At 35.6% G+C, this 21,034-nt stretch overlaps 8 protein-coding genes across 8 annotated transcripts; 3 read left to right on the plus strand and 5 right to left on the minus strand. All coding sequences in view use genetic code 12, as the record gives it.

Moving 5' to 3' along the window:
• Positions 1-32: 32 nt before the first annotated feature.
• Positions 33-2,621, minus strand: RJT21DRAFT_54117 (uncharacterized protein). Its single transcript, XM_064884988.1, has one exon. It carries the CDS (start codon positions 2,270-2,272, stop codon positions 227-229), a length of 2,046 nt encoding a protein of 681 aa, XP_064736358.1. The 5' UTR covers positions 2,273-2,621; the 3' UTR covers positions 33-226.
• RTF1 (Rtf1p) lies at positions 2,621-4,789 on the minus strand. The gene has a single exon (XM_064884987.1). The coding sequence runs from the start codon at positions 4,737-4,739 to the stop codon at positions 2,970-2,972; it is 1,770 nt and encodes a 589-aa protein (XP_064736359.1). The 5' UTR covers positions 4,740-4,789; the 3' UTR covers positions 2,621-2,969.
• A 581-nt stretch (positions 4,790-5,370) lies between these two features.
• RPS28B (40S ribosomal protein eS28) lies at positions 5,371-5,644 on the minus strand (the record flags this gene model as incomplete). The annotated part of the gene is made up of 2 exons (XM_064883605.1): positions 5,371-5,571; positions 5,642-5,644. 2 exons carry the CDS (start codon positions 5,642-5,644, stop codon positions 5,371-5,373), a joined length of 204 nt encoding a protein of 67 aa, XP_064736360.1.
• A 444-nt stretch (positions 5,645-6,088) lies between these two features.
• On the plus strand, positions 6,089-7,790 carry RJT21DRAFT_122904 (uncharacterized protein). The gene has a single exon (XM_064882539.1). It carries the CDS (start codon positions 6,294-6,296, stop codon positions 7,719-7,721), a length of 1,428 nt encoding a protein of 475 aa, XP_064736361.1. The 5' UTR covers positions 6,089-6,293; the 3' UTR covers positions 7,722-7,790.
• Positions 7,791-7,828: 38 nt separating this feature from the next.
• RJT21DRAFT_122905 (uncharacterized protein) lies at positions 7,829-8,800 on the minus strand. The gene has a single exon (XM_064882540.1). It carries the CDS (start codon positions 8,719-8,721, stop codon positions 7,945-7,947), a length of 777 nt encoding a protein of 258 aa, XP_064736362.1. The 5' UTR covers positions 8,722-8,800; the 3' UTR covers positions 7,829-7,944.
• A 1,988-nt stretch (positions 8,801-10,788) lies between these two features.
• GLN4 (glutamine--tRNA ligase) lies at positions 10,789-13,259 on the plus strand. The gene has a single exon (XM_064882541.1). The coding sequence runs from the start codon at positions 10,793-10,795 to the stop codon at positions 13,211-13,213; it is 2,421 nt and encodes an 806-aa protein (XP_064736363.1). The 5' UTR covers positions 10,789-10,792; the 3' UTR covers positions 13,214-13,259.
• A 4,679-nt stretch (positions 13,260-17,938) lies between these two features.
• GAC1 (protein phosphatase regulator) lies at positions 17,939-19,934 on the plus strand (the record flags this gene model as incomplete). Its single annotated transcript, XM_064883203.1, has 2 exons — positions 17,939-18,420; positions 18,502-19,934. 2 exons carry the CDS (start codon positions 17,939-17,941, stop codon positions 19,733-19,735), a joined length of 1,716 nt encoding a protein of 571 aa, XP_064736364.1. The 3' UTR covers positions 19,736-19,934.
• On the minus strand, positions 19,823-20,914 carry THG1 (tRNA guanylyltransferase). The gene has a single exon (XM_064879906.1). It carries the CDS (start codon positions 20,895-20,897, stop codon positions 20,082-20,084), a length of 816 nt encoding a protein of 271 aa, XP_064736365.1. The 5' UTR covers positions 20,898-20,914; the 3' UTR covers positions 19,823-20,081.
• Between the last annotated feature and the right edge of the window lie 120 nt (positions 20,915-21,034).

A 21,034-nucleotide genomic window follows, 5' to 3' on the forward strand; every position in this document is an offset into this window, starting at 1 on the left:
TCAGACAAACGGAGCCAGTTGACATTTTTCAACTCACATACCCTTCATAGACATTTATAGAAAATGATTTTGACTGCGACTTCACTTTTTGAAAAACTATATGTTTTATATAAGCACTATTGAATCAGGGAAATAGTTACGGAAATTAATATATTAACATAAATACTCTCTTGTTATAAGTAGTCATACTTTTAAGCAATTAATACTAGCAAAATTATAGATAAATTTAATGGTTTAAATGAAATCTCATATTTCGAATTTGAAGTAAGGTTCTTTCTAAATCTACCCAGTCAGTTTCTATATTGTTTTGAATCTCATCAAGGTTGGTAAAGCTAGATTTTCCAAAATCTATTAAGAAAACTCGATCTCTACGCCTTTCATAAATTAAATTAGCAGCATGAATATCCCCATGGATCAATCCAATTTGATGGACTTTAGTGAGAGCTTCCCTAGCCAAAGTATTGAAATGCTCAGTTTCACAATTTAATTTTTCATCGACGAGGAATTCCTCAACTAAGTAAAATCCCAGTCCCATCGAACCACTGAAGTAACCGAAATCATAGAGAAAAGGAGTGTAATTAATATTTATTAAACTCTTCAATGATTTATTTCCACTGCCACTATCAGGTGGAGAATTATCCGTACCACTTGGTACACCTCTTATTTTGAGATAGGCTCTAATTTCTGAGAAAAACATTTCTAGTATATAACTGAACACACTGTTGAATGCTCTGTCTGCTAACCCAATTCCTCTATCAAGGATGGGAGCTGACATGGGATCATAGATTTTAAGTACAATATTACTATTGGTACCACGAAATCTACCCAAGAACACTTTAGAGAAGTGGCCATTGATATTTTCACCATCCCTCAAATTCCGAACAATTTCAAATTCATTCTCATTTCTTTCTCTCCACTCCTCAATTAAATCTTTGAGTTCAAAAATTTCACGAGCAATCAGAATATCAGGATGGGAATTATGAACGAAAGAATTGCCAACCAACTGATAATTTGAGAACCTGTTGAGCCATTCTCCTCTAACAAAATCTACCCTACTAACCATCCTAAGACGCTTTTGATCTTCACTTAGCTGAAAACTTCTAAATAACACTTCAATTGCCGTAGTACGTTGCAAAGTTATATTTTGGAAATAATCTGCCAAATAACTAATTAATATTGACCCTAAATTATTACCATTAGTGCTGTGTTCTAAACAAAGTACTGAACAATCTAAGACTTTTAAAAGTGAACCGTCAGCTTGATTCACTAATTGATTGACGATTTTTGACAGCTTAATTCTTATGATAATAATCGAAGATCTATCGATGAGGAATCCTATCTCCGAGTGATATGTAAGCATCTGAAATATACTTTGATTGAAATGCTCTCTAAATGCGTTTGGTCCCATAAATGGCAAGTTATGATTTGCTATTGAATCGATAGCTCCTCTTAATCCGCTCGTTTTGAGCTCGATAGGCACATAAAATTGGCTACCTGCTTTAGTCACCCGTATTCCTAAATCAGGACGAACTATACCACTACTAGTATCCTCTGGAGTTACGTCTGCAGAATCAAATTTGTATGATAGAATTCGTAAGAGACCATCTAGAAATGAAGATTCGAATTGCATTTTAAGTTCAGCTTCACTATCGACTTTTTTAAGGATCTCAGTAGTAAGAAAGTGAGTCTTCTTTAACATACCAACATTTAATGATAAGCTCATTAATTTATTTTCCAAATCATTATCACCTGGCAAGCCTATTGATGATGGAAATGCTTGCAGATAATTTTCAAAGTATCTCCGGGAACCGCTGTAATTGACTCTTCTGTTTCTTAATTGACCATCTTCTAACCTAGAACGTGCCAACGAAGTGAAAAATATTCTTGAAATATGGAAACAAGAATTAACATAACTAAATGAAATACGTGAACCTCTTACCATTTCCACTAATACTTCGTCGATTGTTTCAAGGACTCTATCGTATAGAGATCGGAAATCCAAGATATATTGGTCTGTAGATAGATAATCTTCACTTAAATATATCATGCGATGATTTGACCATCCACAAAAGGCAACAAAGTTAGACATCATGAACCCTAGCTTCCTTTTCTCGAAATCTACTTCCCCATTATTTTGGTTGAGTTCTAGGAGAGCGGGATCATGTTCATCGATTATTATAGAATTAAATATATTGAAGTTGTCTTGTTCATAGTTAACTATTAAGAACCTAATTGTTTCAGTTAACTGTACTTTATTTATAAACTCTGCCATTGTAATGATAAAGAAATTTATGCTTTGTATATACAAGGGGTTGATAATTTATTTGATTGAACTTGTAGCACTCGGTGTATTAATGTCTCTAATGGGAAGACTAATAATAATAGTGAGAATGAAGAATGTGTGGTTTAAGTTTTGTAACAAGAGTGATGACAAAGGTTGAGTAAGTTAGCAATTACTCTACGGAAGGGGTTGGTTAAGATAGTTGATTTGACCAAATAGTATAGAGCTTTAGAATCGATTGTGAACTAGTAGTATAGTTGATAACGTGTAAATTTGATAGAGTATAAAAACCTAACTATTTCATAAAGGAGGAAAAATCGACCTACTTAAATAGTTAGAGGAAATCAAGGAGTAGTGTATCGATAAGATACACATATAATTGATATGAGGGAATATAAATGGTATAAAGATAAGTGACAATAAAGAGTATCAGTAGTAGTGTAACTAGATACGACATTATTGTAATGTCGGAGATGAACTGTATTGCGTGAAAGTAACGGTTGATCTACGACAATCTCTTTCCTGTATATTAAATTTAGCAGCCAATACATTAAATTACTATAATTCTGTTGAAATTCCACGACTGCAAAATCTACTATACCAATTACTAATAACTATTCATTATTGTAAACTAAGCGTAAATAATTAACTACCTTAACTAGTACATAGTTTCTGCTGACTAACATCCTTACACCAAATCAATATCAATATCAATATCAATGTCAATACTCTTAATCAATTTATCCATCTCTCCCAATTCTCGATAAGTACTACGACTAATCTCTTCTTCTTGCTTAGACTTTTCATTCAAAGTCTTCTCATAGTTTAATTTAGCATCATTCAAGGCTTTCTCATTTTCAGCATTAATTAAATCTTGATAAAAGATTCTTGTAACAGTCTTTAATCTAGAAAATGGATCACCTCCATCACTATTACCACTACTAGGTTGCAGTAATTGATTTCTAATCTCGGCTTTACGGATATTAGTTTGATTTAATTTTCTATTTCTTTCATTGACTTTGGTCATAGATGATGCTGATGATAATACATCCGCCAGTCTCTTTTCAGTAATATACTTATCTAATTGACTCAATTCTTCAAGTACTGAATCAGCTGATCTACGTTGTTGATGAGCAATTTTTACTTCATCCAATAATTGAGCTTTCCTCTTAACAGCATCATATAAACTCATATCTTTAATATTCTTATTTTGTAATTGTTGTTTCTTAGCAATGATTTCATTAACATCTTTATCAGTTAATGATTTATTAACAAATGCCTTAAGAGTTTGATATTTCTCCTTAATATCATCCAAATAATCAACTTGTTCTCCATTTTTTTCTAATTCATGAATATATCTTTGAAATTCTTCATTACTAATTGAACTATCTGAGAAAATGGTAATAGGGAATGCTTTGGTTTGTTTACTATTTTGACTTACCACTAAAAATATATCACATTTAACTCCCCCTGGTAATTTATAAGCTTTAGGTGGTTTATGTTCTACATCAATTATTTTAACCAATCTATAAAGTGGTTGTCTCGTTCTTTTATCAAATCCTAAATTGATTTTCCCATATGTATCGACAATGATTTCCGGAAATTCACTATAATAACAATATTGGGCTAATTTGGTTCTACCAAATCTTATACGATTAATATCTTCTACTCCTCCTAATTGAGTTGATTTTCGGGCTGAGCTTCGGACTTTAGATTTACCTCCCCAAGTAACTATTCCATCATCATATTCTTCTTCATCTTCATCTAATTCTTGTTCATCATCCAAATCATCTTCACTTTCTTCTTCACTTTCATCTTCATCATAATCATCTCGTCTTCTTCTTGACTTTTGTTGTCTTTGCTTCTTTAATTCATTCAATTTATCTAATTTAGATGTCTTACTACTTGAAGTCTTATCACGATTTGATGACCTTGATGGTTTAGCTGGTAACGAACTGGGCTTGCCAAGTTGTTTCTGTTGTTTCATTCTTTGTTGCAAGTATAATTTCTCATTATATCTTTCCATTTCTTGTGTTCTATCGAATAAGATCTGTTCTCTTTGAATTTCATCCATATCTTCCAAATCATCTCGGTCTTGTTCATTTTTATATTTCCCTTCCAAAGGGTATGGATTAATCAATTCAGGTTCAGGAACATCAGGTAATTCATATTCATCATCTTCATCATCTTCATCTTCGTCTTCTTGAATCTTTCTACGCTTAGAATATACTTCATCATTACCACTATCGTACTCCCCCTCATCTTCGTCGTATCGACGTGACGATCTTTTGGATGATTTTATAATTTCATTATGTCCTTCATCATCTTCATCGTTGTCATTTTCATCTTGATCACCACCGTGTCCGGCATGGGATCTTACTTCTTCCTTTCCAGAGTATTCTTCTTCTTCATCGTCTCCTCCAGCTAAGGCCAATAAATCGTCTTCTAAATCCGACATTTTTGTGGGTGTTTGTATATGATATAGTTCGGATAATTGTTCCGTTTTGGTCTATTTGGCATGTCTTTATCGACCAGTTTGTTCAGCGTAGTTCGTGATGTCGCTGGTCCTGCGGGATGGAAGACATCATGTCGCGCGACATTATTTATTATATTTTTGGTAGTGTGATTCAGATCATGTGACGGATGCATGGATGCATGGATGTAGCATTACCTAAATCGGTTAGGGTTAGGGCTTTTTGAAATTCACGTGACGCACATATAATTTTAAATATAAATTTTTACTAACAACTACAAATTTAACCTATCTTAATAATAATGATATGAATAAGATCATGGTTAGATAAGGTTATAACCTTTTTATGATAATTTATATTAAATAATAGTAGTAATATAGTATATGAAAACTTTCGAGGGTTTATAGGTATGATTTTCTTAAAATGAATGAACATGTAGTATTCATATTGTAGACTGATGTCATATATCTTATATTATGTAGGACACTTATCCTTGAACAAATAAACAATTCAAACAAATTACGAAAACATGGAAATGGGGATGGGAATGGAGTTAGGATGGAATTATATGACAGATGATGAAATGAAGTTGATAACGAATAAGAATAATTTGACTTAACGTAATCTTCTGGCTTCTCTTTCGGATTCCATTAAACATAAGATGTCACCTTCTCTGACTGGACCCTTGACATTTCTGACGATGGTTCTGGTTTTGTCTTCTAAGAATTGGACTCTAACTTGAGTAACACCACCTCTTGAACCGGTTCTACCTAAGACCTTGATAACTTCTGCTAAAGTGACTGGAGTTTTGGCGTCCTATATTCCTCAGTTAGTATATCATTCATTTTAACTTTTTAAACTTGTTAAAACTATCACTTATACATACCATTTTCGATTATTACTTGATATATATCGTATTGGTGAAAAGAATAGGATTGAAAAAGATCAATTTAATTTTGTATGCACTGTTAACTATGAAATTTTTTCTAGTCTGTGTGCAGGAGGATTGAGCTACAGCGAGTGAAATATTACATCCATACACCAGTAGAAACATCAGTGCATCTGTCACATGAATGAAGTCACGAGTCATACACATACACTTAACATTTAACCTACAATAGAGATACGGAATAACGGATATAGATAAGAAATAAACTATATATGGTCACTACAAAACTTACTACATACAGAACTGCACTGCCCTTCGCTGAACCTTCTGTAGCCTTAATATTTTGCCACTGCCTCGTAGCCTCTGTTTACTTCGGATGCTCATCACGGTAAGAATTCTTGACCCGAAGTTCCTTCGGGCGAGGTCCTGCACACATTTATCTCCGTAAGGGCCCGTGACATCTGGAACCATTTCTATATAAACCATGAAATCAGTCAAAGTTGCTATTTTCAATTTTAAAGCTATAGTATAACTTATCGGAGGTCAGTAGAGTCACTGTGGTATAAATAGAATTCTTATCCACTTAACTTCATTTCACTTTTTATAATCATAACTATTACTGACGGGCACGGAGATAACCAGAACAATCATGTCTACTACTACACAAACACCAACTGATCGGATGAGCAGTAAACGAAGTGAGTTCAATGATGGTAGAAAAAGGCCTATTTACACATGGACTGAGTCGTTTAAGGACTGGATCAAACAATCATTCTATAGTCATTATACTGACGAACAAGTGGAATCTAACTTATTGTCGGTATTACCATTTTATCCGGAATCCGATGGGAAGAGAATAGCAAAGATAATTAATACTGATATAGGTGATGGGAATTACATTCATGAACTTTATATTGAGAATATTGAAAAGCCCGTACATCCATCTTTGACATCAACTGCATTATCACAAACTCCTCCTGATGTAGTATTAGTTCATGGTTATGCTGCTTCACTTGGACTTTTCATAGATAACTTTGATTCATTATCACGAATCCCAGGAATTAAGATTCATGCTATTGATTTATTGGGATTTGGATTCTCATCGCGTCCTCACTTTCCAAATTTTGGTACCACTACTGCAGAAGATATTTATAAAACTGAGGATTGGTTTATAGATACACTTGAAGTATGGAGAAAGAAGAGAAACTTGAATCGATTTGTATTGATGGGTCACTCATTTGGTGGATATTTAAGTTGTTGTTATGCTTTAAAATATCAACAAAAGATTGCTAGTACCAATGCTAATCTTATAGATAAGTTGGTACTTATAAGTCCAGTCGGATTAGAAAGAAATAAATTTTCATTATTAAAGAATGCTCAAGAAGCCTTTGTAAGTCTGAGTGTTCAGGCTAAGGGTAATCAACAAGATACTGGTATAGATGTTGAACAAGAATATTTAGCTAATCAAGAAGATATAGTTCATCAAACTACCAATTCTTCTTCTACAGTTGTTCCTGATGAAGCTAGAACTGGTAGATTACCAGATGATCCAGATGAATTACCTCAAACTAGAAGAATTAAAATCATTAAGAAGATGTGGGAAAATAACTTTTCTCCCTTTTCTATTGTTCGTAATGTCGGACCAGTTAGGTCTAAACTTATTAGTGGTTGGACAACTCATAGATTTTCTCATGTATATTATACTAATCCTCAACATTTCCAGAATATGCATGATTATATATATCGAGTATTTAATGCTAAGGGATCAGGAGAATATGCCATTACAAGAGTTCTTGCCTTTGGAGCCTTGGCTAAATTACCACTTTTGGATAGATGTCCAGAGAAATTTGTAGATATGAAATTACCAACACTTTGGATGTATGGTGATAAAGATTGGATGAATGAAGAAGCAGGATATGAAATGATGAATGAGATTAATGATTTATCGATTAAGAAACATAATCAAAAATTAGCATCATTCAAGATTTTAACTAATTCTGGTCATCATTTGTATCTTGATAATCCTCCTGATTTTGCTAAGGAGATCTTTTCATTCTTGAAGCTTGGAGATAAGTAGATGTAAATAGATTAATATAGGTATAAAGATAGTAGGGGATATATGTTTGTAATTGACACACTAGAGAAAGTATGTTTGTAATAAATGTATATGTAGTAAGCGGTAGTGTCTAAATGGCTGCAAAAACAGTTATTCTACTGCGGCAGTTAGCAGATAAAAGTACTCTATCATTAGTTTGCTCTACTCTTTCTTTATTATTACAACTAACTAAGCTATACAGACTCTACAGATCCAATACTCCTCCTCGAAAGATCTTATCTATCTCCAGTTTGTAGTACTGATTCAAATTAACGAGATTCTCTTGATGTTTCTGCTGAATTGCTTTGAACTGTTCATCCAAATCTCGCTGTAATTCGCTTCGCTTCTGCTCTATAGAACTCTCTAATCCCCTCAACTTACCCACTAATGTATGAGCATAGGCTTGCATGCTACCCTGAAGAGTATCATAAACACTGGTCTGTTCCACTTCCACTTCTGCTTCTGCTACAGCTTCTACTTCTGCTTCTGCTTCTGCTTCTACTTCTACATTAACTCCATTGGACTGGGTAGAAGTGGCTATAGGCTGGTCGGGATTCAGTTCATGCTCGACTTCTACTTCGTAAGAGTCATGATCATCATCACTCATATGGAGATCCGGTTCTACCAAGTACTCTCCCTTAGGGCGACTTACAAATGATCCAGGACTACTTGAATTGGTTAAACGCAGACGGAGAACTCTGGGGTGAGGAGCTCTAACTGCCTGAGTACTTTCAGTACTTGTTGCACCACTCTGACTAGCAACTACAATATCATTTACTGGAGGTGAAATTCTTCTCTTCTTCTGGTCATTACCATTCTGAGTAGAAGATACATTCAGAGGAGCAATGGGTGACTGGACGGGACTTCTACCAATAGAATCTATATCCGATTTGGCAGGAGACCACACGGCCTGAGATGTCTCATTTTCTTCAAACGACAGAGAGTGTTCTGGTTCTACTGGATCTGATTCTGGTTGTCGCATTTGTGGATGTGGTTGTGGATGTGGTTGTGGATGTGGTTGTGATTGTGATTGTGGTTGTGATTGTGGTTGTGATTGTGGTTGTGATTGTGGTTGTAATTGTGATTGTGGTTGTGGTTGTAATTGTGACTCTGACTGTGATTGTGGTAGTGGTGGTGGTAGTGGTAGCGGTAGTGGTTGTGATTGTGGTTGTGACTGTTGTACTTCTGGTAATTGTACTGCTGGTAATGGTTCTGGTTGGCCCTTCAGCTTCTCTTCTACAGGAACAACTGGCTCTTCACTTTCACTTTCTCGCTTATTGACTAGAATCGATGCGATATTTGTTTCAAGATCAACCATACCTGTTTTTGCACGTTTGGAGGGAGCATATAACACTGTATCATTTCTTTTAGTAATATGAGCTAATTGTTTAGCTAATTGTACAAGTAATTGAGATCTAACTAATGTGAAAGTTAAGATAAGTTCATTTATTGAAGAACCTATTAAACATCGGAAACTTTCATGAGGATTTTCTATACTCTTAAATAATAATTTTACAGTAAGATCTTCACCAGTTACATCCTTAATACATAAAGTAGAAAAAAATTTCGGTTCAAGTATCCGTTGAGAACCTTTTTGAATCCAAAGAACCATTACTGTATAATCAAGGAATTGAAGAAAGCAAAGTTCTTTATTGGTAAGGGATGTATCAATACCTATAGGTTCATTACAAGTTAAAGTATCTATCTGATAGAGATTATCAAAAGATGGGTTTAAGAATCGTAAATATTCACAAATTTGATAATCTCCCGCTGATACTACTTTATTAAATAATGGACCATTCCATCCGATAATCGGTAATTTCATTCCGAGTCCAAGACAAGTAATTAATTCAATAAGATAATTATTATTAGTAAAATCAGAATTCTTTGATAATTGGCGATGAACATTAAGATCGGTACCCATTACCGTAAACATAGATTTTAAAAGTGGTCGAAGGTCAGTATTAACTTTCCATGTATTAAGTAAAATCTTAGTACTAATCCAATTAGATTTAGGGGCACTATCAACATCATGATCTATACTATATGGAACTAATCCTAAAGATCTTCGAGTTAACAAATTCAAAAGAGTTGACTCGGGTTTATATAATGCCATAGAAGACATTAAATCCCAATGTATTTCCGTAAATCGACGATATATTTTCTTACTGATATACGGAGATATGTATAATAATATCATGACATTATAGAATAATCCCAATAATTCCGCCGAGTTGAAAGCTTTCTGTTTATAGTCTTGGATAAGGAGATCTATCTCATGACGGAAAGTGTAGATGTAAATGTGAGTCAGTGTTCCAAGTCCATGGTTGTCCACGAGGAGGAGTTGTTTGAGTTTAGGAAAACGAATGTAGTACTCATTGGTCAGGTGATTACGGAGGGCTCGACTGATAAAACAGAAGGTGTCGTAAGGGTCTTCCATCGGGTGGTATTGGTATTGGTATTAGTAGTGGTAGTGGGTATTGGTGTTGTGTGGTAGTGGGTATTGGTGTTGTGTGGTAGTGGTGAAGTTAGTGATAGAAGGGTTTTTCGTGCTACGATGTACGCACCAATGGCTGCGATTTTGCACGTAGATGATGATCTTTACGCACTATACTACGCGTTAGAGCAACTACTTATGTGATAAGTTTACTGAGTCAGAAGTCAGCAATTAAGATAAACTGTTCGGTTAATATTTGTGTAATTACCTTAGGGTGAATTTGTGATAATCACTATAAAAGGACTGACTGCTAACAACTGCAATTACTGACGATAACTGAGAAATACTGAGTTTTACCAACAAACACTGACAAATATTGACTACATTAATATTTACTACTGACAATGGGTCGCTTATATCTGCCATTGATCTCAACTATATCGGTACATTAATCCATCTATACATACATCCGTAGCGTAATATACAGTGTCGGATGCTTTATGTGCATCTGATCTCGCGGTCGTGTGCGGCCCCAGCCGACTTCCCAAAATTTTTAATTGAGTCAAGAGTCATCACCAACGACTGTTACTATTCCTAATTATCAATTAAAGTCAAGATGTCAGATAAAGTTGTTTCTGAAGCCGAGTTAGTATCGGCCTTCGAAAGGTTTGGAATTACTGACAAAAAGTCGAAAGAAATTGTTAAGAATAAGAAAGTGTCTCAGACATTATTCGGACTCTTAAGCCGTGTATCATCGGATGGTCCATTAGATGAAAAGAAATTGGCATTATTACAACAAGTAGCGGTCGAATTAAAGGGTGCCGAAGTCGCCCGTGTAGACTTACTTGTGGATGGTATATTGGCTGACGAAATCAAAACTAATTTACAAGTCAGTGAAGGGTTGAAGTATTTAACTAGTGCGGGAGAAGATGCCGAATTGGCATCTTTCCAAGCTGCTAGTGGAGTTGGTATTGAAATTAGTGAGAGTCAAGTTGAATCAGAAATCAAAAAGTACCTTACCGATATTGAATCGGAGTTGACTAGTAAACGTTATGTTATGGTGCCAAAAGTATTGGGAGAAATTAGAAAAGTTCCAAGCTTAAAGTGGGCCTCTCCTTCCTTGTTTAAGCCCATTATCGATAAGTTATTCTTGGAGATTCTTGGCCCTAAGGATGAAAGAGATGTTGTTAAAAAGGAGAAGAAGAAATCAAGTGCCAATACTGAAAAGAAGGGTACTGGAGCTGCTACTACCACTCCTGCTTCAGAAAGAAGTATGTTCTCCGAGGGGTTCCTTGGTGATTTACATAAGGCAGGTGACCAACCTCAAATGTATCCTGAACTCATTAAACCTCATTTGGAATTCACCAAGGGAGATGTATTTACTAGATTCCCTCCTGAACCAAATGGATTCCTTCATATCGGACATTCCAAGGCTATTATGGTCAACTTTGGTTATGCTGCTTATCATAAGGGTAAGTGTTATCTTCGATTCGATGATACCAATCCAGAAGCAGAAGAAGAAGTATACTTCAATTCGATTAAAGAAATGGTCAGTTGGTTGGGATACAAGCCTTGGAAAATCACTTATTCATCCGATTATTTCCAAGAATTGTATGACTTGGCTGAAAAGTTAATTGAAGTTGAACGTGCTTATGTGTGTCACTGTAAACCAGAAGAAGTCAAGGTTCAAAGAGGATTGAAAGAAGATGGAACTTTAGGTGGAGAAAGATTTGGTTGTAAACATCGTGAACAAACCGTTGAAGAAAACTTGAAGAAATTCAGAGCCATGAGAGACGGTGAGTACGATATTGGTGAAGCCACCTTAAGAATGAAAATGGATCTTACCAGTTCCAATCCTCAAATGTGGGATTTAGTTGCATATCGTGTATTGAATACACCTCATCACCGTACGGGAGATAAGTGGAAGATTTATCCAACTTATGATTTCACTCACTGTTTGGTTGATTCTTTTGAAAACATTAGTCATTCACTTTGTACACTTGAGTTCCGTCTTAGTCGTGAAAGTTATGAATGGTTATGTGATGTGTTGCATGTTTATAGACCCGCCCAACGTGAGTATGGTAGATTAAATATTACTGGTACTGTGTTGTCAAAGAGAAAAATTGCTAAATTAGTTAATGAACATTATGTTAGAGGATGGGATGATCCTCGTTTATTTACTTTAGAAGCTATAAAGAGAAGAGGTGTACCTCCAGGTGCCATTTTATCATTCATTAATACTTTGGGAGTTACCACTACTGATAGTAACATTCAAGTCGTAAGATTTGAATCAGCCATTAGAAACTATCTTGATCACACTACTCCTCGTTTGTTAATGGTTTTAGATCCAATCAAGGTTGTTATTGATAATTATGATCCTGCTCTTCATGGTGAAGATATAGATGTACCATACAAGCCAGGTAAAGGAGGAGAAAACTTTGGAAGTAGAAAGGTTAAGTTAAGCTCAACCATCTATATTGAACGTAATGATTTCAGAGAAGGTGTAGCCGATTCTGAAGAATATTTCAGATTAACTCCATCTCAACCGGTTGGATTGATCCGTGTACCATACACCATTAGTGTTAATAAAGTAGTCAAGAATGCTGAAGGACAAATTGAAACTATCCATGTCAAATACAATCACGGAGAACAAATCAAACCTAAGACATTTATCCAATGGGTGGGTGATAACAACAAGCTTCCTATTAAGGAAATCCGGGTATACAAGCAATTATTCAAGAGTGAGAATCCTAACCAAAACCCAGAAGGATTCTTGAGTGATATTAATCCTGATAGTGAGCATGTGTTGACTTCAGGAATTGTGGAAAAGGCAGGATTTAACGAAATTGAAGCCAAGAGTCCATTAAATGTCGAAGTTCCAGGCAGTCAATTCAACATTGCTGAACAAAAGGGAAATAATACCGTCAGATTCCAAGCATTAAGAGTGGGATACTTCTGTGTAGATAAGGATAGTTCTTCCGAAGGATTGATACTTAACAGGATTGTAACTTTGAAGGAAGATTCATCCAAGAACTAAGCCCAAGTTGTAACTAAGCAGTAAATAAATAAATAAATAAATAATGCAAATAGATAATTAAAATATATAAAAAATAATATAATTGCAAATTTCGGGAGGTTTGTAGTGATTATACTCACAATTTTGTTTATAATTAGACATTGTTGCAAAATTTTGTAATTGAGGGTATAATGTGTAATTTGTGTTGGGTACTACTTTTGTGTATGTGGGGCAATGGGAGGGGTAAGCGGAGAGATTGCACACACAAAAGGCTGGATTTTAATTGCGCTTTAAGATCATTACTGAAAAATGAAATTAAAATCAGATTGAAAAAATAAAAAATGCAACCAAAAAAATAAAATATAAAAAATAAAGTAAAAAATAAAACCAAAAAAAAATAAGAATAGAGCAGCGAGTGAAGGAGAAGAGGCAAGCATAGTCCGTGTGCGGGAGACAATGAATATCACAAAACAAATTTCAATAAGAATTAATTGAGGGAGACAGTTTATAATAAAAAGATCTATTATTAAATGAGGGGAGCAAAGAGGAGAAGGGGAAATGTCTTCTTGTGAGAAATCCGACAGTAGTTATACTGGCTAACATAAAGGCAGATAGTAGTAGTTTACTAGATAGTGTACAACATGAGAGCAATAGAAATGAAAGAAAAGTAATGAATGAGTATATAACAGGCAAAGAGGGCAAGAAGCATAGTCTAAATATATAGCGAAGTTAAAATAGGCGGAAAGTAAGGAGCATTACAGGGAGCAGGGATACAAATTTCATACTAATAGGCAATTTATCTTTTTTCCTGCAATTGGAAGTTCAATACGAATAAGATTTTTCTAATAATATTAATTTGTAACGAATGAATTGACTTTACTTTGTTAGGAAAAGCAAGCTAGAGTTACGCTGATATTTTATCAATAATAATCTGGGGTAAGCTTTAAGCTACGCACAAGATAAATATGGGGCAAGTCTGTGTTTATTCCTATTGGAGTAATGGGACGATGGAACTATAACTGGTGCGTGTCTGAGCTGGCTATTGTTGATAGATCCATCCTTTGCCCCCTGGCTCTTGAATCTGGTTCTGGCAGAAAAATCCGCACTGAATTGAGTAATAAATTAAAGTTTGCGAACAATGGGACCCACGAAAGCAAAAATATGTATCTAAAAAATAATCGAGATGGTTATGAGGTAGTCATCTGATTCAACTTTAATTTTTGTTTACTGTGGTGAAAACAGAGATAGCGACTTTCTTAAGCAGCCACTGTAGAAACTACACCAAGACGGGCCCACTACGCTGGCTGGGCTTCTAATGGGGTATAGTAACAATTCATTGTTACTGTGAGTAATTCCAGATATATTCTTGAACTATATGCAGTTACTCAATCGAGATCCAGATCCTTCGGGAATTCTGTTACACTAAATATAGTATCGTGTTTCACCACATAGGCTCGCACGGCTCAACCACTACTTACCAGGTCGCTAATTAATTTTTCATTAGTTTCATTAATTTCATTAATTATTAGTGAAAACGGTGCATGAATACCAAGAGAACTTATGCACTCTTATACGTCCCCGTGCGAGTATGACGCTGCTATTGCGAATATGATATGGTCAGATAAAGTTAGATTTTAGGAACAAAGCGGAAAGACTACCATCGCCTGAGGTGAAAAAAAAAGAAACTCTAACAAAAAAAAAAAAAAAAAACTAGTGAGTACTGGTAGCGATGATTGACTACTACACTGGTGCCAGCAACGGTAATCGTCTAATTATAGTATGAAATTGACCCGAAGAACCATGTACATTGACGTAGGATACATTCGGACGTATTGGCCAAGCGCCAAAGGCGAACTATAATTGTAAACATCATTTATATCGATGAGCGCACGTTTTAAGTTTGTACTTAGTAATAAGCTTTCGGTAGTCATACACCTTGGCTGAACTATGCAATTAGGTCAAGCTAAGCTAAACACATGGGGACTCACTAAAGTACTAAAGTAACCGTCTCTTCTCTACTTTAGTCTGTTGTAGTTTGTTTCCTCTACTCTGCTCTGGCCAATTTGGTCCAGATTTTGCACTAAATTGGCATGAAACCGGGTGCATGCAAGTTTTGAAACTAGGTGCAGATTCGGTCAATTAGTCTGCTTGAACAATTGAGATAGTCATCGGACTTACAATTAGACCAAGCAATATACATAAGCCCAGTAGATTCATGTTACACTCATTATCTACATCATTATTACATCAGACCATGTGCTAACATTACTCTTGGCCGATTACTATCGAAGGCTGAGTAGTAGTAGTATTAGCTCCCTAAATCAAACCCTGTCCTTGGCTGGATATTCATTACCGTAACAAGCGCTGTATCAGGATTATTCTCCGACATGCCTGTTTGAGACTTTCTCCACTAATATTTACCAGACTGGGCAAAATTTGGTTCATTACCAGCCAATAGAGTTATGAGTGGGACCCGTAGGCAGTTTCATATATTTTCTTTAATGGGATTTTACGGATATCTATACATTACACAAAGCACTAGGAAAATAAATGAAGGGATGAGATCATGCATGGTTGGAACTGTGTGCAGGATATTCCGGCAGATAGAAGGAATCGAAAAAGAGTTTAAAAAATTTATTTCTCCAACACGCGTTCTGAAAAGTTTATTTTGCACCAACTAGGCAAAATAAAATTGGAAATTAAAATTAGACTTACAGGCAGTCAGTATTAAGAGAGGAGACAGAGCTAACTGAAAATATTGCAATTAACCTAATAGAGTTAAAATGGGTATAGTACATGGTGGAGATGAAACAGTTACAATGGACATAAAGAAGAAAGTTGACGTTAAACACAAGTTACACATTACTCCACATACCCCAACAATATCCGTAGCCTAAAATATTAATTATTAATTATATTAATTAACCGACTTAGTGATTGTTCAGAATTTTTCTCTGCTCGCCTTGGATAATGTTAAAGTTGCAAGTAGTATTTGGTTTGTGGTGTGGTTCAGGGCGTTATGATTTTATACGAGCGATAGTATAAGTACGAATATGCGTAAGAGTACATGGATGTTGTTGATCAAGCGGACCGATTAGTAGTAGCAATATGAGCCCTTATCCCTAGTGTGCGCAATCAGTATTTATGGGCTGGTTTAGGGTTGAGGCAGGGAGCACAGTGCGGTGGAGATACAGAACAAAAAATAAGTTACTAAATCAAAGCAAATAATATCCCATAGTCGGGAAGTAAAGCCATGAATGTGTTAAAATATGATATAATATGATATGATCTGTCATGTCATAGGGGATGCGCTGGTTTATGAGTCGGAATAAGGGGATATGTTGCGGGCTTTGATTCAGGCCGGGGGGTATTTTATTTCTCGCACTATATAGTAACACTATAAAAGTGAAAATGTCAGATACAACCATAATGAGAATAAGATTAAGAATGAGTATCATAACGTCACTTGACACTTAGCGGAGCCAGCTCCGATAATCATTGATTACTGGTGGGTACGACTAACCCTAAGAATGTATCCTTATTCCGCAGTGGGAACTACGTAATCTGCTGTGGAAGAGAATAAAAAACATAAAAAAAAACAAAAATCCATGAGGAGAGAGGCTGCATAAGCATTACACAAAACTCTTGCATCTCACACAATAAATGAATTATTTTATAAAGGGGGGTGGAAAAAGAAAAGCAAGAACAATGGAAACTGCTACAATAGAGGAAATTGTTGAGCAAACTTTATTTAGAAAAATATGATATTATGTATTATTTTTTAATATTTTTTTTTATTTTTTGGAATGTTTTTTAGTCCTCAGCAGTTAATTTGGAAGTGTGTAACTAGAGACATGAGGGAAGAAAAGTAGGCTCCTGAATCATATAAAGTTAGTGAAAATTCCACTAGTAACGAATTACATTTATATATCTATTTAGTTATATTTATTTATTTATTTCTTGGTGGAATATATTTCTTCTTATATGTCATTGATTGACTAGTCTAGGGTGATTATAGTGGGTAATTCACCAGTAATAGCATTACATACCTTGTATATTAACAGGACAAACAAAAATTATCAAACACATTACATTACATTACACTTGTATATTATTATTACTATCTATTACATTATTTGCATCTTCCTTCCTTCCTTCCTTCCTTGTAATTTACTCATCATCATCATTGCATAATTCCAGTATCATAAAAAATCATTGTTGGGACTCATTAACAAGAATTGAATATCATCGTAAAAATTTGCATAATCTTATCAGTACTAGCAGAACGTAATATTATTATTATCATCGCACCACATAATTCACTTAAATTAGAATTAGGCAATATACTTTAGCATCAATTACATTAAGCTAAAGTTACGAAACATTATATCATATCATATACTTAAAGCACCAAGCTCATCAAAGCCAAGCTTAACATAGCACACAATTTCTCATTTACTTCCATCTTATCCTTATCTTAGTAATTAGGGAAGACCAGGAAAAAACTTTATTATTTTTTAATTGTTTGAGCTGCCACGACATTCTCAGCAATAAAAAAAATAAAGATAATAATAAAAAGAAAAGAAAAAAGAAGAAAAGAAATAGACGCACACGCACCTCATAATCGTAAAGGGGGGTCATTAATAATTTCTGCCACACAAAGCCTTTTGTGGATATCAAGAGATTCTGAAATTTACCGAACCACTACCAACAACACCACCAACAAACCCATCATACACAACAACCATGTCGGTCACGACGCTAACCGCAGCCTCGCCGGTGCTTGCACCCGCTACAGCATTGGCCGCATCATCCTCATCCTCATCATCCGCATCTTCCACAGACTCACACAACAGCTCATCTGACTCACTAAGCTCCCAATCATCACTCTCTACCATCAAGTTATCACCAGCTCCAACCATTACCATCTACAAACCACTCGCTAAGCATGTCATTAGTCATCATACTCCTGCCGCCGACAATAAAGTTCCATCGCTAGTGCGTAAGAAGTCTGGAGAATTGGTTAAATCTTCATTAAAATTACCATCACTTTTACCCAAGGCCCTTTCTACATCACAACTTGCTCGCTCAAAGTCAGTAAGATTCGCCTCACGTCTCACTAACATTAAGATGTTTGACGGTATGGAATCTCCATCTTCAGTATCTACTGCCGATAACACGCCACTTGACTCACCACAATATCTGGATGAATACGACGACTATGAAGAGTTGGACTATGCCGATGTGGATTTCGGCTTGACATCTCAATACACACATACACATACACATCGCCGCTCTAATCTGACTAGCAAGCACAGAAGAAGCGACTACTTCCAATGGGGAAACAATGAGGCAAATTCAGACACTTCTTCTGATGAAGATGACTGGTCCATTCACCAGATTCCTCGTTCTGCCTCAGCTACACCTCCACTTCTTAAGAAGAAGGAATACAGAATGTTGTATAATAATGTCAATGCTTCAGCCACCTATCCTAGTTATTTGACTACTAATTCAGCCAATAACTCTAATCCCATCACCGCCACTTCATCAACCAGACCTGTATATCTTGCATCAGTATCACTTGTTAAGGAAGCTGGTAAGTCATATCTCTTTGGACTCATTAATGTTGCCAACTATGGGTTTGAAAAGGAAGTTGCTCTTAAACTTACCCTCGATAATTGGGCCACCAGTATCTTCTTTAATGGTTATTCCGGAACAACCAGCTATCACGCCAGTCTTGGTCCTAACGTAGATCAATTCAAGTTAAAGATTTTACTTGATGATTTGATTGGTAATGAATCTACAACTGATACTACCACTTCAACAGTCTCTACTACCAATGGATTCAGTAGTAACGTAGTTAAGATTCAAATGTGCATTAAGTATACGGTCAATGGTCAAGTGTATTGGGACAACAACAACACCAATAACTATCAAATCCACTTATCCCCTGTAACTTCTAGTGGTATCCAAACATATACATACAAGCCATCATCCACCACCTCCACCACCACAACCAAACAACAACAGGATACAAAGAAACAGGAAAAACAAAAGAAGGAGTATAAGGAGTTGGTACTCAAATTGAAGGCTGTTGAACGTGATGATTCAGAGCCTACTAATGCCGCTGCATTTTCATTAAAGTATAATTTCACTGATGAAACTTCAAGACCATCACTCAAGCATTCATATTCGGCCTCTGATATACAGCAATCGAGATACTCTCAATCTTACAGATCTAAACAGGCCAGTAATCATGGCCATTCTAAGTTGTCTACCACCACCACATCCACAAGACCATTGTCTACGGACTTTAGCTCGTTAAGCTATGCCGATATCATCAATAAATTCTGTTTCTCAAATGGCGAGTCTACAGTTCCATTCTCTACATCTGGTTCCACAGTTTCGAGTGGAACTGTTTCCAACGCATCTCCAGCTTCGGACGCCAAAGTGTCACCTCCATATGAGTCTACTACTCCTCTTTCGTGTTCTCCAACACCGGCTTCGGCCTTTCATTCATTTAGTGACTCCATTCATATCTGAGTCTAATTTCTATTCAATTCTGGAGATGTATTTATTTAATTCTATTTATTAACTTTATTTATTATTAGTATTTATTTATTTATTTATTTATTTATTTATTTATTTATTTATATAATTTATTTAATTATTTATTGGGTCATTTGATCTGCTAATACACATATACAGTCGAGCAGTTTTTATGTAGTTGTAGAATGAGTTTGTTAGTGGTTAGTAGTCAGTGACTCGCACTCGCTAACTAAGTGCTCGCTAGACTTCTCAGTAATTCTCAGTAATTCTCACTAAATAATTCTCACTAACTCTCGCTAATTCTCACTAACTCTTGCTACTTCTCACTAAGTCACATCCACTAACTCAGTAGCCACGGCCGACTGTCCCAAAATTCCTCATCAGTAATGATATCCTGATGATATACCTTAATCTCGGCTTTACGCATAACCTTATCCAATCTTTGTAATTGTCGATTCGACAAGTCTTCTACTGGAGTATCACTCGCTAAACTCTTACCCACCTCTCGTACTATGACTGTCCCCTTCTTAAACATTTCTGGTTCATTATTATAATTAATACCGAATCTCAGAAACAAAATCTCATTCTTATCCTTTGATAATGTCCCACTAAGAGTTTGTTCTGCTTCACTAGTACTGAGTCCTCCTTTAAGTACTAAAGCCCAGAATGTAGTATTATATAAATTATTTATATGACAATCTGCTTGTCTCCATCGGAAATAATCTTGAACAACAGTAAAGTTAGGATACACTACGGCACGAGCATCAAATACCACTAATTTCTTATCAATAGTAATAAGATTATTGGGGTGAGCTACATTCCAGTAATAAGTATATGCAGAAGTCATAAGACTCAGAAATAAAGTAATGAGCTTCATCTCTCGTCTATCATATAACCGACAATCCTTTCGAAGCAAAAAGGAATATTCATCCGATTGACCATATGCCATAAGCACATCGGGAATTTGACGACATACTTCTTGAGCTGCATCATTCATTACCCGAATGGCTTCAATATCATTAGGCTTGTCGAATTCATACACCTGACTGAATCGATGGAATCCCTTGCCGTCGACTCGGACTACAATGTACGTCTGCGGCAAGAGATGGTTTTCTCTTTCGAACTCTCGTACGTATTCGAAACGTGACTTTGCCATTATTGTAAGAGGATCTGTGGAGTAGTAGAATAGTTTTTAACTATAAGATTCGATGAGTTTATATGGGTATTTGGGTATTATGAAGCACATGATATACGCGTGAGAATGCACATGACCCTCATCACTAGAAACGTGAC

Source organism: Scheffersomyces amazonensis, assembly GCF_036850825.1.
Source record: "Scheffersomyces amazonensis strain UFMG-HMD-26.3 chromosome Unknown RJT21scaffold_7, whole genome shotgun sequence".
Lineage (NCBI taxonomy): Eukaryota > Fungi > Ascomycota > Pichiomycetes > Serinales > Debaryomycetaceae > Scheffersomyces > Scheffersomyces amazonensis.